Source organism: Populus euphratica, unplaced genomic scaffold (genome assembly GCF_000495115.2).
Source record: "Populus euphratica unplaced genomic scaffold, PopEup_1.0 scaffold73.1, whole genome shotgun sequence".
Classification (NCBI taxonomy): domain Eukaryota; kingdom Viridiplantae; phylum Streptophyta; class Magnoliopsida; order Malpighiales; family Salicaceae; genus Populus; species Populus euphratica.
In genome coordinates, this window is record NW_011499895.1 from 332,644 (window position 1) to 348,780 (window position 16,137).

Below are 16,137 nucleotides of genomic sequence, written 5' to 3' on the forward strand. Positions count from 1 at the left end.
TATTTCGGTCTCATGACTTGAGTCATGAGTATGGAAAATTAACTCAGGTTTTTTTTTTAATCTTAGTCTTCAACATTAAGCTAATTGAAAATTAGACTTTATTATTTGTTTCAATTTGCTATATATGAAGTTATCTCGGTCTTGTGATTTAAGTCGCGGGTTTAACATACTAACTCAAGTTCTTTTTTAGGTTTTTTTTTTAATTGATTTCTTTTTTAATTTTATTATTTAATATTGAGTTAATTAAGAGTTAGATTTTATAATTTATTTTGATTTTTTTTATATATGAAGTTATCTCGGTCTTGTGATTTAAGTCGCGGGTTTAACATACTAACTCAAGTTCTTTTTTAGGTTTTTTTTTTAATTGATTTCTTTTTTAATTTTATTATTTAATATTGAGTTAATTAAGAGTTAGATTTTATAATTTATTTTGATTTTTTTTCTATTTATTATCATGATCTCATAACGCGAGTTACAAATTTAACAACTTGAATTAAACCAACTCAATTCAATTTGTTATCTTAATATTAAAAAAAAAAGATGTCATCTTAAAATTTTATTTTACTCCAACAATATTTTTACAAGTTGTCTAGATTATTTTTGGAACTGTAATATTAACCGAGTCACATCAACTACGCAGTTTAAATTTTATTTTCACTAGAAAAAAAAAACATTAGTTACATTTATATTTTTTTTACATTCGAGAAAAATTTAGCTTGACTCTTAATGTTGACTCTTAATGTAGCGTAATGAATAATTAACATATACTGAAAGGGTTTGGTTTTTCACTATAGCAATAAAAGCAAAATGCCAAGTTGTTTTTCACTTTGGTTTTTAAAAATTTTAAAAACTTTTTTTATTTCAAACTTAGGTTTTTTTAAAAAAAATTCATCATCCAACATTGGGTTTAGTGGGTATATAGCTTTATAATTTATTTAAATTTGTATTTTATATAGTTATCTCGATCTCATAACTCGAGTTAATAGTTTTGCAAGTCAACCATGTTGACTTGGGTTATTTTTTAATTTTATCTATCAATATATATATATTTTTTTAATTTTTTCATTAATAAGATAGATAGTTTATCAATTAACTAAAATATAAAAAAAAATACAAAAGGGTACAATCAATGAATTTCAATCGATAAAAGAGAAGTGTAAAACAAAAACTAAATAAAGTTTTTAAAACAATTTCAACCAATAAAAGTATAATCCTCTTCACTTAAGTTCAATCACTAAGTTTTTTAATATGAACCATGCATTGAAAAAGAACACAATTGATATACACTTATTTAAAAGTATATTTATAGTTGTATTTTAAAGTATTTTTTATTTTAAAATATATTAAAATAACATTATTTTATTTTTTAAAAAAATTATTTTTAATATTAATATATCAAAATAATATGAAAATACTAAAAAATATTAATTTAAAATAAAAAATTAAATTAAATTAAACTTTGTTAACAATGTTTTTAAAATGCAAAACTAAACTATCATAAATTAATTTTATTTGATTTGGTTGCGTTCAATGACCTAAAGACGATTAGTATGAAACTGGTGCAAAAAGAGGTAGATATGGTGTTCTCATAATGCCATGACGTTGAAAATGTGAAAATAGATTTAGAAACAGACATGGAGAAAAGGAAATTCCATGTGAATTTAATTTGAAAAACAAATTAATCTTCACTTTTTCGATCTATAACAATGACCATATTATTATCAAGTTGAATTTTTATACTTTAAAATAAAATTTAATGAATTAGTATTGTATATAAAAGTTTTTATGGTGGGATTTCGCTTTGTACTTTTCACTATTTTATGCTTTTATTGATTGAGGTTTTTTTAAAAAAATAATGGAATTGGCTTGTATTATTTTCTTTTTTTTTACTGGATTTTAAATTTATTATATTTTATATTTTCTTAAGTGAACGTGCTTTCAAAGTAAAAATCATATATGGAATCAGTAAAAAATCTGTTTAAGCAATCAAGAAGAGGGGGTAATTGCATATTTCGATTGAATTTTCATATTTATTTCTGCATTTTAAAAATATATTTTTTTTTTATTTATTTTAAATTAATATATTTTTAGTATTTTCAAATTATTTTGATATGTTGATATCAAAAATAATTTTTTAAAAAAATATTATCGATATACATTTTAACACGAAAAATTATTTAAAAAATAACTATAATTACATTACTAAATAAGCTAACGAGGGTGGAAGATTGAAAAAGAAAACAAACTTTAAAACAAAAATTAATATGATCTGTAAACTTTAAGGGGTAAAATGAAAATTACTCATTTTTTTTTGTAATGTTTGTTATTGATTATTTTCTTTGTGAAAACTAATTAAAATTTCATGTTATGAAATTTAGTATTTTAAACATGTTATGGCATGCTTTTTTAATTAATTAAGATAGCTAAATAAAAAAAATAAGTTATTTAAAAAATTCATAATTCTAGATCCATCCTTGTGAAAGGTCCTTTAAATTATTAAAAATAATTATGCTATTACACTTGTCAAATTATATATCATTTATATTTTTATTGTATTTCAGTTAAACCCTTTTTATATGAAACTACGCAATAATAACAATAATATTTTTTTTAATTTCACCTAAAACCTTTAATTTATTTCAATCAAACCCCACATCTTGCATATTTTCACACTCTCTATTTTCATCCATTGGAAGTTTGTATGCATTTTAATTTTGTTAATTAAATATCTCAATATAACCTAAAAGATAATAGTAAACAAATTGAGATTAAAAAACATATTATTTTTTAGCATAACAACTATAATAATTGTTTTTCGTCAAATATATTTACCCATCCTATGACGATAACAATGCAAGAATAAAATCAAAATAAAAAAATAAAAAAAATATGATAAGAATGAGGTATTTCTTGAGAAACTAGCAATCTCAGATTCTATCACATTTGTTTTATTATAGAATATACTTTTCAATTGACTTTCTGTTTTTATTTTTGTGTTTCATTTTATTTATTTTTTCTTTACTCTATAGGTAATATTGAGATATTTTTTTCTCTACTCTATATGTACACATCGTTTTGTTCTCAACAAAAAAATAGACGGAAAAGGGAAAATTGAAACAAACATGAAAAATGTGGGGGTTTGTTGGGACAATAATGAAGGGAGTGGGGGTGTAATTAAAACAAACTAAAAGTTTTAGGTAAAATTGAGACATCATATAATTTTTATTGCAACTCCTCACTCCACTAGCAAGATATTGTTTGTTTTGGGCATCTCAGTCCATCCATTTCTTGAGCTTTAACTTAGATCCCCTTTACAGGTTTGTTTTTAGTAGTTATGCATGTCTCTAAAACACATTTAAAGCGAAGATGACTCATCTTAATATGGGAGAATTGTGGTATCTCATATCAGAAGCGAAGGTCCAGAGTTAGAGTTTTATATGAGCATACTCAACTTGACTAGTAAGATGCATTTTGGGACTATACGTGGTTATTAAAAACAAACTTGTGAGGGAGACTTAGGTTAAAGCTAGAGAAATGGGTGGATTGGGAGATCCAAAACGGACAATATCTTGCTAGTGAGGTAAAGTATTACACTTATGGTGCAAATTAAAATTTATCATATACATGTTTAATTTTTTGTTTTAATATATTGAAGTCGAATAAATGATCAAAGGCGTGTTTGACATTGCATTGCAAAATTGTTTTTAAAAAAATTAATTTTTTTATTTTGAATTAATATATTTTTTATATTTTTAAATTATTTTAATATGTGAATCTCAAAAATAATTTTTAAAAAATAAAAAAAATATTATCAAAATATTTTTTAAATAAAAAATATTTTGAAAAACAACTATAACCACATTTTTAAATATGCTTTAATTAGGTTGGGTAGGCATGTTTGTATTCTACATGTATAATATAAAATAATTGTTAACTAATTAGAAATAGATTCAAAATGTGAAGAGGTTTAACATATAAAAGTTTAGAATTTAAATCTATATATATTAAATTTGAGTTACATGAGTATTGAGTTGGTATGTTGAGTCGGTATTATTTTTTTCGTTTGAAAGCACATGTTAGTTTAGAATAAAAAAATGGATACGAACAAATTTTTCAAGATTGATTTAATAATAGACAATCAAATAATTAAAATCATACCACTCATGTATTATGGACATTTTATTAGTTAATTATGTATTGAACTAGTTTGTATTTCTATGTTCTGGTACGGTGAATCTAAAGTTTTTCAAATGTATAAAAAAATTTCAAATTTCAAATTTTCTTTGATATTATTATTATTATTAAACCTTAAAATATAATCTTTTTAAATTTTTGTTTCTACAAAGATAATTTTTCTATTAATAAACTTTTTGATTATCTTAGTCAATGCAATATTTTTAACTAGAAACATTGTTTCTATCTTAAAAAATAATTATGATTGTTAAAGTAAGTAAAGAAAAAAAAATCAAAATAGTATTTCTATATGTCATGTGATTAAAAGCTACAAAATTTATAAATATAATAAAATCATGTTGTAGATCTATTTAAATATTTTAATAATAAACAAATAATTTCAATCAAATTTTTATAAACAATTTACTATTAGTATCATTGTTTTTAAATCAAATAAATAATAATTGAAAAATAATTATTAAAATTAAACTTAAAATTTATAATAGCATTTAAGAATGATGTCAAGAATAAAGAATAAGTGAATTTAATAATTTTTTAAAATTTTATCTGATAATTCAATTGACTTTATAAATTAAAAGCAACTTAAATAACTCCTTCAAATGTAATTTAATTAAAAATATTTTTATGATTATATTTTTTAATATTAATATAATATATTAGATTAATTTAAATTAATTAGGATTAACATGCTAAATTTATAGTTTAAATTATAAAATTTAATTTTTAATTACCCTATAAAATTGAAAGAAAAAAACCCGGAGAAAAAAAATGCCGAAGAAGGGAAATCAAATCACAAAAGGTTGAGTGGTAAAGCGGCACGTGAGTGTGAAGGCTATTAGCTGTCGCTTGTTGACATTCCGCCAACAGAGAAGGAAGTGAGGTCACCAAAGCTCAGTGGGCCCTGGAGGAAAAGCAGGTTAAGGCCGGCACCCAGGTATATCAGATACACGTGTGACTGTTTTGCACTGTCTTTTAAAAATATTTTTGAAAAAATTTAAAATTTATTTTTAAAATTAATATATTTGTAATATTTTTAAATTATTTTAATATATTAATTTCAAAAATAATTTTTTAAAAATAAAAAATAAATTAATATATTTTTAAAATAAAAAAAAACTATAATCACATTTTCAAACTCAGTATATCTGTTGTCTCCCGGTTTTGTTTCGGAAACGGTGGGGGAGTTTAGGAAAGGTATTGTGAAGTGCCGATCTTGTCCTTGCATAATCCTTCCTTGAATGCGACCCGGAAGTTATCAGGTGGATTTCATATACGGGGGGCGTCCTTGTGTTTCTCTATGAATCCACCGAAAAATAATAATAAAAAATGAAAAAATCCCCTGTAATTTTAAACTCGATTAAAAAAAATATTATTACTTTTAACTTATAATACATATATACTAATCAAAGCATACCATAATACAACAACACCAAATATGTCCCACATTGACCATAAATATTTGTTGTTCCTTTTAATACATATATACATTTTTTAGAGATCATTCCCTGCAAACTTGGCGAGAGATTTATTTTTTTTTGCACTTAACAACTAATATCTTCATTAAATCATTATACCAATATATTAACACCTAATTTAATTTTTTTTTATGGAACTTCATTGTTTACATAAATAATAAAACGTTTGGTTTTTTTTCTTTTAAACTTTCTCCTTTCATTTGAGTTATTCTATAACATAATTAGATTTGAAATTATAATAAACATACTAAATTAAAAGATAAAAAATGAAATATAAAATAAAGATAAAAGATATAATCAATCTTAAATTAATAGCAATTTTTATTTTAATCTCAAAGTTTATTTTATTTTACTTTTTAGTTAGTGTATTAGATATATGAGTAAAAACCTCGTGAAGTACATATAAATAAATAAAAAGTTTTTGGATATTAATATTTCAATTACCAAATTAATGAAGTTTTATGTTAAATAATTTTATTTGACGGATAAGTCCAATAATGTTAGTTTTTTACTTTCACATTGCTTAGAAAAGTAGATTAAGCTTGAGACAAAATATATTTTTAGTTTAATTTTGTGTTTTTTAATTGATTTATAAGTATTTTTAATTAAGATATTGTTTTATTGAAGTTTTTAGTGTGTTATAAGGTGTTTTTTTTTTGTAAAGATGAATTAAAAAAAATGATTTTCTAGGAAAATCTTCCTAATTTTTCAAACACCATAATGGGCCTAGATTCCAATAATTATCTAACAAGTGATAGCACATTCACACTTGAACTTTTTAATTCAAGTTAGTCTAGAGCACATGCTGTATTTAACATTCTTGACGTAAAAAAAAACATAGGTAAGGAGGCTGTGCTTGCCCATTCACACTTGAGCTTTTAAATTCAAGTTAATTTAGTGTATTTAGCTTAATCTGTTTATCCTTTTTTATTTTTTTAAGTGAGATTTGTAATTATTTTTAAATTATTTTTTATATAATTATTTTAATTTTATAATTTAGAGTATGAGTTTTCTAGATTAACTTGCACTCATTCAGGTAATTTTTTATTTTTTTAATTGAAATATATTTTTTAATTTTTTTATAAAATTACTACATGCTCAAAATTAATAAGTTAAGTTAGGTTAATGTAATTTATTATTATTTTAATATTTAAAAATAAATATCATTCAATACATTATTATCATATTAATAATTAAAAAAATATTTCAATATATATCATATTTCAAGTTCATAATTGATTTTTTTTTACTACAAAACAAATAAAAACACATGCTTGTAACATAGTCTTAATTCTAGCATAGAAGTTTGAGCCCAAATAAACTTTATATATTTTAAATTATTTTATAGTGATAAGGTTTGTTCCGTGTAACTTTTGATTTAAAAAAAACAGTGTCTCTAGTTTGGGGAATGGGAAAAAAAAAGGCTTTCAGGTTACTTGTAATCATAAAAAGAAAGTTCGCTATAAATTTCACCAGATCCCATCCGATAGGAAGGGTCACATTAGTCAATTAGCCATGCAGAGAATCTAGCTAAAATTCCCAGACGGACACAGCAGGAGATAAACCTCGAAAAGTAAAAAAAAAAAAAAAAAAAAAACCGCTCAACTACAGAGGGGTTCGGTTTTTTCTTCTTGCCCCGCCGGCCTCACACTCTCCTCTTCTTTGCTCTTCGCAGAGGAGAGAGAATACCCCGCCTTCCATAAAAAAAAAAAAAAACCTCTCTCTCTCTCTCTCCCCTACCAAACCCTTCTCCCTTTATCTCTCTTTCTTGATTCAGCTTTGGCTACTACTACTATCATCACTAGCAGCACCATCTGTTACTCTTCTTTTCTTTTCTTTCTTTTTTTATTGGACAGTGGAGATTCAAATTTAAAAACTAGTGAAAGATCGAGTTATGCAGCAAGGTGATCAGACGGTGTTAAGCTTAAGACCTGGTGGCGGTCGAGGGAGTAGACTCTTCAATCCTCGCTTGGAGCAGTCATCATCTTCTTCCTCTACATCTTCTTCCATTTCTCTTGGTGATCTCCCTCTCTTGCGTCCTCGTGGCGGTGCTCCTTTTCTGAAGGTCTTTATCATTACCTTTCTTTGGATCTACTCACTTAGCTATGTAACACTTGGCTATGTAAACATGTTTGTCTTGATTTTATGCGATTGGCTTTTTGGGTTTTAAATTGGTTCTGGTCTGTCAAGCATGGGTTTGATTTCGAAGAAAAACTGGACCTGTCACTTATTTTTTCATTACTTATGATATGTAATTGCTGCTTTTATTTGTTTTCCGGGCTAAAGAGTGGTTTGGGATTAGCTTTTCCTGGGTTACAAATTGAAGTTTGTTTATTCCCGGATGGATTTGGCAACTGTTCTTAAAATTGGTTCAAGTTCTGCTTTCCAAATCCAGCAATCTTCCATGTTGTTAAACTGATGTTCTCAGTTATTCACCTATTGAGAGTCGGCTTGTTAAGTAGTTCAACGATGATGAAAAAGGTTATTCCATTGTAAGAATTGAAAAGGTCGGGAATTTTTAGTGTCCTAATTCTGGGTGGGCTACTTGATATGTGTTCCTGCTGTAACTATGGATAAACAACAAAATGTAAGCTTTAGGTGGACATTCAGATTCTTGGTAATAGTGATGATGAAACTTTGGAAGTTTAGTTAGGTTCTACTTTTCCAGTTTATTCTACTAGATGTGGGTGGTAGATTGCGGTTTAGCATTGAGCTTCATGTTCTGCAAGGTTGACGCTCAGCTTTGCATTTTCCTATGGTTTATTATATAAAAAAGAATGGAGCTTTTGAATTTTTGGTCGGGCCAAGCAATTTGTACCATTTCTATTTGCACCATTTTTTATTCTTTAAGTCTGCATATTGAACTAGATCAAATCCATTGACAACTTGAGTTTAATTGTCCATGTTAATGATCTAACGCATGCCCTTTTCTGTCATATTAGAAACCAAATATGACAAGTTATGTTCTAGTTGAACTATTCTGCCTCTTCATCTTTTATTTTTAACAAGGAAATGAAGCTGCATGATATCAGTCATTTTTTGGATTCAAGGCAATAGCTATATATTATTAATGTATATTGGTGGCATCTGTTGCAATACAGCATCTTAACTTTGCAAGCCATGGCGTACATTTTTCTCAATGAAGTTATTGTTTTCCATCATTGCTTGCTTCTTGCAATAGCTTTTTTTTTTTTTTTTTAGCATACTCAACCTTGTTGATTTTGTTGCGAGCTCTTGACTCCAACTGTTTTCCTCTTATAGACTGGAGACTTGCGGTTTGAGGGTTGTGACCATGTGCAGTACACTAGAGACCAGCTGTTGCAGCTTAGAGAGGTAGCGATTTTAAATAAGCCAGAGGATGCTACTAAGCCTGTTGATATTGATTTTCCATAGAAGAACCTGTGATTCTTGGCTTGTATGTTTTTTTGAGTAGCACTTATTTGTTGGCATAAAATATCAAAAACCAGTGTGAATATAAGGATGATGTTTCATTTCAATCCTCTGGTTTTAAAATCTGGTTTTCCCTTTTTCATATTCATCCTTTCTAATCACTTTTGCATTCTTTTGTTTTCTTTTCCAATAAGTTTTAAAATCTGGTTTCAGACACATTCTGTTCTGAGGCATGCTAATGTTTATAATGGTGAATAAAGTGTTCAAATGCTGTAAATAGCATGGATATGGGTCGTTCATGTCAACTAAGATATATTTTGGCATGATTCATCTATTTGTCATTATTTTCTCATAGGCTATTGTAATCTCTGATGAGATTCTAAAAATCAAACAAGAAATTGAAGCTGAGTTTTTTGGCGAATATCAGAGCTGGAGTCGTGGAGAAACCAATGTGAGTCCTTTTTCCATTTTGATTGGCTTCCTTCTAAATCTTTCCCATTTGTTGCTAGAAGAGGTTGATGGTTTAAAATAGTATTGGATAAGAGTGGAAGCTAGTTATTTGAATTGCATCAGATGTCCTTTTTGGTTGATTGATGGTGTTTATAGCAGTGATTTCTTTTGCTCCTTCCAGCCTCCAACTCAATCTCAGAGTCGTTATTCTGAGCCGGACAATCGTGATTGGCGTGGTCGTTATGCACATGCTCAATTTTCTCCATCTGGAGAGGAGAGGTCCTGGGATTCTAATCGAGAAAATCGAGACTTCGGTGGGAGATATGACTCCAGGCAGCAAGAAGGCAGTCAGTCTGATCGTCAAGACCAACTCAACTCCCAATTTTCAAGAGCACAAGTCTCTTCTAATCAGGTAATTTATTTCTCCTTTTATTTGTTTATTGTAATCTTTATAATTTTTTTTTTAATCTATACAGCTATTTTTTCTCCTGTGCTATTCTGATACACTTTTGTTGTAATTTTTAAATCTATTTTATTCTGTTGTTAGATTTAGAGTTTCTTCTGAAGCAGAACTTCTACCTGTATTGAGAGCAATAATTTACTGTTAAGATTTCTATTTTGAATCCTTTTGTATTGTATATCATGGAAAGTTTTACCAAGCAGTTACGTTGCAGATGCTCTAGACATCAACCATATCATCTTTGATGAAATGCATATTGTTAGAAGTTTTCTTTAGCTTCTTGTTGATCTTCTAATTAGGAACAACCAAACAATGTGCTGGAAGTCAAGAAGTGCAAATTTTTCTCTTTGTTTGGATTTCAGCTCCACTCCACTCTTATGAATATGCCACTTGTTTAACTTTGTCTCTATGATGATTTTTGGTAACTGGTTTATTTTACCATCATCATCATTATGCTGTATTATGGTGCTTTCTTTGTACAGAATTCTGTACTTGGGTGCACATTTCCTTTTAGCTTCAACATCCTGTGTTTTTCTTTCAAACCAGGGAGGACCTGCTCCTGCTTTGATCAAGGCTGAGGCGCCATGGTCTGCCAGAAGGGAAAATCTTTCAGAGAAGGACCGTGTCTTGAAGACTGTAAAAGGGTAATTTAATTTAATGATTTTCTATGTGTATCTTTTTATCATCGGAAATGATCAAAATAGGAATTGTATGTGCCATTTCATAGTCATGGATGAATGCATTAAGGTATGGGGACAGGCTGTACCCAAGACATGGTTGCCAGCTCAAGGCATTTTCCATTCCAACAAGCAATGGTTCTATATATACATATTGATAGTGCGGGCTTGTTGGCAAATTTGCAGCATTTTGTTGATATTTTATACCTTGAATCCTGGGCACTTTCCACAAATTGCAGTCATCTTGGGTTTATGCAAATTCTTTTCTATGTTAAAACTTGTTAATTTGATTTTTACTTTTGAGTAACAAAAGCATCCATGAATTTAATTTTCTACTGTAATTCTGGAGACTTTGAATTTGCCACTTGTTAAAATTGAATATCAAATTGTATTTGGTGTTTTTTAAAAAATTTAAGGATTTACCATGGTTTTAAAATGTGCTCAAATTATATGGTATGCACTATATTATAAATTGGATATATGAATGGAGGAAATTTCATTATCCTTGAACTGGTGATTTATTACAAACAACAAAGAAAACATGACAGCATCAAATAGTTTAAAAATATATGCCACTTTGTGTACTTAGTGGTTTGTTTTTTAATTTTTTTTAACCCTTGTTGTTTCTCACTTATTAATTTGCTGGATATACTCATCTTTTCCTTTTGTGCTTTTAACTATTTGGGTTATATGGTTCTTTATGTGATTCAGACACATGCTACTTGCTTTTAAAATAATCTAAAGTGCTTGTCAAACACAATTACCCATTGTAGTTGTACGCTGAATGCTTTCTGTTTTTTGTGCAGTATACTGAACAAGCTTACCCCTGAGAAGTTTGATGTTCTCAAGGGTCAACTTATCAACTCTGGAATTATATCAGCTGATATCTTAAAGGTTAATTTTTTGGTTCATAGTTCTTTTATTCCTCTAGATTTATAGCAGCTGCCAGTTGAGCTTAAGGTTGGCTTGGAATGCAGGGTGTGATATCACTTATATTCGATAAGGCTATTCTGGAACCCACATTCTGTTTCATGTATGCACAGCTGTGCTCTGATCTTAATGAAAAGCTCCCCCCATTTCCATCAGAGGAACCTGATGGGAAAGATATCACATTTAAGCGGGTACTCTTAAATATCTGTCAGGAGGCATTTGAGGGTGCTGATAAACTAAGGGAGGAAGTAAGGCAGATGACAGGTCAAGAGCAAGAGCTTGAGCGTAGGGATAAGGAAAGACTGGTCAGGCTTCGCACTCTTGGAAACATCCGTTTGATTGGAGAGCTTTTGAAGCAGGAAATGGTTCCTGAAAAGATTGTCCATCATATTGTTCAGGTTAGCAGTGAAGCCTCCAATTGTATAACACCTCAGATGATAGTGGTGGGGGTCTTTAGGATTGTTTACAACTACTTTGCAATGTGAACAGGAGCTTCTAGGGCATGATAATAAAGTTTGTCCTGCTGAAGAAAATGTTGAGGCCACATGTCAGTTCTTTAACATCATTGGTAAGCAGCTTGATGAGAGCCCAAGGTCACGGCATAGAAATGATGTGTACTTTGGTCAATTGAAGGAACTGTCATCAAATCCCCAGCTGGCTCGTCGACTGAGGTTCTTGGTTCAAGATGTTCTTGATCTGCGGATGAACAACTGGATTCCCAGGCGTGAAGAGGTAAGACTTCTATCCTATCATTTTCTAATTTAGCAAATAGATGCTGTTTTGTATGGGAAAATTTCATTGGTTTGTCATTGCAGATCAAAGCTAAAACCATCACAGAGATACATGCCGAGGCAGAAAAGAATCTTGGGCTGCGTCCAGGTGCTACCGCAAGCATTAGAAATAACCGAGGTGTTATTTCTGCTGCTTCAGGGACTGCTGGCCCTGGGGACTTCCCCGTCAACCGACCTGGCACTGGGGGCATGATGCCTGGCATGCCAGGAGCTAGGAGAATGCCTGGGATGCCTGGAATTGATAATAACAATTGGGAGGCACCTAGAAACCGTTCAATGCCAAGGGGTGATGGTCTTGTGCAGCCTGCTGGACGTCTCCAACCACCAAGTTTTAACAAGTCAAGGTCAGTAAACACGAAGCTGTTACCGCAGGGCATTGGTGGTTTTATGAGTGGAAAGAGTACTGCCCCCTTGCAGGGACGTGGTGGTCCTCCATCTAGGCCAACCAACTTTCGTTTTGGTGCAGAGCCTCCTGCTCAAGCCCCTATACCTAGTAAAACTCTTCCTGCCCCTTATGTGCCTCCAGTTGCAAATAGGCCAGTTGTTCCAGCTTCCAGGGTGAATCCTGATGAACTTAGGAGAAAGACTCTCTCGCTCCTGAAAGAATATTTCAGTGTCTTGCTTCTGGATGAGGCATTGCAATGTGTGGAAGAGCTGAAGTCTCCAGCTTACCACCCTGAAGTTGTCAAGGAAGCTATCTCCATTGCATTAGAGGCAAATCCACCTCGAGTTGAACCAGTTTCCAAACTTCTGGAATATTTGTTTGCCAAGAAGGTCATCACAGTGGAAGACATAGGAACTGGGTGCTTACTCTATGGTTCTAAGCTGGATGATATTGGCATTGATTTGCCAAAGGCACCATATAATTTTGGTGAAATTACCGGGAAACTAGTTTTGGTGGGGGGATTGGACTTCAAAGTGGTAATAGAGGTCCTTAAGAAGATGGAGGATAACATGTACCAGAGAGCTGTATTTGATGCAGCAAAAAGCGTCATTAGTTCAAGTCCGGATGGGCAACTTGTATTAGATACTCTAGCATCCGATATTAAGGCTTGCCAGAGTTTGTTTTAGTTACGGTCTTACCATTCTGTTATGTGAGTACTTCAGCATCTGTATCCAACCTTTTGTCCTTACGTTTAGATCATGATGCTCCGCCGACACCATTTTGAGGGGAGCAACTTGTAATATGTGATAAGGTGGAGCTGCCAAGAACAATACATTGTTTGAGCTGTATATTTTTGCCAGAGGTTCTAGTAGGGCGTTATCGAAGAAAAGAAATCAAAGCATAACGCTGTTGATTTTGGTCTCGAGCATGGCTAAAGAAATGCCTTCAGCTCGAGAAGAATGGCCCTTCAAAAGATCCAGTTGTTTTTGTATTTCAATTTTTGCTCTCCGGACTGAGTAATTTAGTTTATTGTTTGAATTAATCAGCTCATAAATCCCACTTTCTACGTTAACTAATATCAACTTTTGTTCGTGGGCTGTTGTGTTCTCTGCTGTCCTTCAGTTTTGATGCTAGCCTGATTGCTGGTGCTGTATTTTTCACTTGGTTGATTACGTTGAGTGCAAGCTGCCATGGAGTTAAGAAGAGCACGATTTCGGCAAGGTTTGTAACGATTCATGCTATACAAGTCTTTGCCAAATGATCTTTCTTGAACCTCAATGATCTTTCTGCTAGGATTCAAACTTCAGAAGAAAGATTCAAACTTTAGAAATAACTTCGATAATTATTTAATTTTTTTGTTTAAAATTATTATTTTATATTTTTAAATTATTTTAATATGTTAATATTAAAATAATTTATTTAAAATTAAAAAAATATCATTTTAATAACTTTTTAAATAAAAAATACTTTAAACAGAACGACATTTCCGTCCCGTTTACTTTTGACGGCTCCGATCCGGTATGGATAGTGATTCCCTTAATAGGGACTGAAATCAATGGTCAAGAAAATCAATAATATGACGTAAAAGAGTGAGGATGTCCTTTTAATTTCAAAGATACTGTAAGGATTAGACTGACAATGATTCCACGCGAATGCTTGTCCTAAGAACTTGTCCAATGCCAAGTTTACAGTGTTTTTTTAAATCATAATTTGTTAAATTATTTTTTTATTTTAAACAATATTAAATTAATATTTTAAAATATTTATTTGAATTTTTTTAATGTGTTAATATCTATAATAAATAAATAAATAAATAATTATAAAAAATACTATTTTAATATATTTTTAATTAATTTTTTTTTAAATACCATCCGCTATATTACAAAACACTAACTTACTCACAATATTAGCGTCATTTAATATCTAAAGGTCCTTTGGCATTCCTCCCAAACCACCTTTTCATGAAATTTTATTTTTTATTTTAAATTAATATTTTGATATTTTCAAAATGTTTTAATCTGTTAATATTAAAACACATTTAAAAAAATTAAAAAATTATTATAATATATTTTCAAGAAAAAAATATTTTGAACTATAATTACAATCATGTTCTCAAATAAACCCTAAGTTAATTTTTCCTAGACTTGTGGTGTTAATAAAAAAATTAATTAATTCACCAAATTTAGATTTTAACTAATTCATTTTTCCACACCCCACCACAGGCCAAACCATTTAAAAAAAAAACATAAAACACAAGAGCACAAGGATTTTCTTGCATAGTGTTAAAAAAATAAATCTTTAAATCATTTAACTTGGATATTTACCTAGTGCAAACTTACAATTAAACTATATAAAAGCTAACTCAAAGTGATTTGATTTTATTTAAAAGGTTTAAAGGAAACGTGTATGATTATTTTTTATTTTAAAAAACAAATGTTAAACAATAAAATCAAGAAAAAAACAATAAGGTAACAAATAAAAAAGGATGTCAAGTCAAGTAAATTTTTCAAACCTGTAATTTGGGTTATTAAATCAAAAACACTATACATAAAAAAGTTATAAAACTCAATTTGCAGCAAATCTAATATTAAATGATGAATCATCACTATTATTATTGTAATTATTTATATTCTCATTGTTATTATTATCATTGCTACTGCTATTATTATTACTATTATTATTATTATTACCATCGTTATCACCACCACCACCACGATTACTATCATAATAAAAAATTATCATTACCATCATTATTAATATTATCATAATTTTCATTATCATTAGTAATATTAATAATAGTGTTAGTATCATTATCATTACTATTACTACTATTACTAAAATAAAAAATTATAAATTTGATTTGAAAGATAAAATTAAAAATCATAAAAACTTTGAGAAAAAGACAAGGAATAAAAAAAGAAATAAAGAAAAGGACCAGACTAAAATAAATATTATTATTATTGAAAAAAATCATAAATTTGATTTGAAAATTAAAATTAAAAATTATAAAAACTTTGATTAAATAGTCAAGGAAAAAAAGAAATAAAAAAACATCATATACACAAATTAGAATTAAATGACTAAATTAGAAATAAATAAAACTTTAATAAAACATAAAATAACTGAAATAAAATTAAAACTAAGAGGATGGATTCTAAAACACTAACAAAAATTAAGGATGATTTTAGTTTTTTGGAGGTATAAGAGAGAAATAAAAAGAAAAAAAACCATTAGCAATAAATTAATCATTTTCAGATGGAAATAAAAAGAAAAAAAAAAGAAAAAAATCATTAGCAATAAATTAATCATTTTCAGATGGCACACGCCACCTATAAATAAAGAGGACATGATAAAAAATAAAATAACACATCAAAAGCATGTTTTT

At 29.1% G+C, this 16,137-nt stretch overlaps 1 protein-coding gene across 1 annotated transcript; it reads left to right on the forward strand.

Annotated features, from left to right (window-relative positions):
- The first annotated feature begins 7,251 nt into the window (after positions 1–7,251).
- LOC105131894 (eukaryotic translation initiation factor isoform 4G-1) lies at positions 7,252–13,847 on the forward strand. The gene is made up of 9 exons (XM_011035088.1): positions 7,252–7,734; positions 8,931–9,002; positions 9,415–9,510; positions 9,691–9,921; positions 10,516–10,613; positions 11,453–11,540; positions 11,624–11,974; positions 12,066–12,308; positions 12,392–13,847. Exons 1-9 carry the CDS (start codon positions 7,564–7,566, stop codon positions 13,436–13,438), a joined length of 2,397 nt encoding a protein of 798 aa, XP_011033390.1. The 5' UTR covers positions 7,252–7,563; the 3' UTR covers positions 13,439–13,847.
- The last annotated feature ends 2,290 nt before the right edge of the window (positions 13,848–16,137 follow it).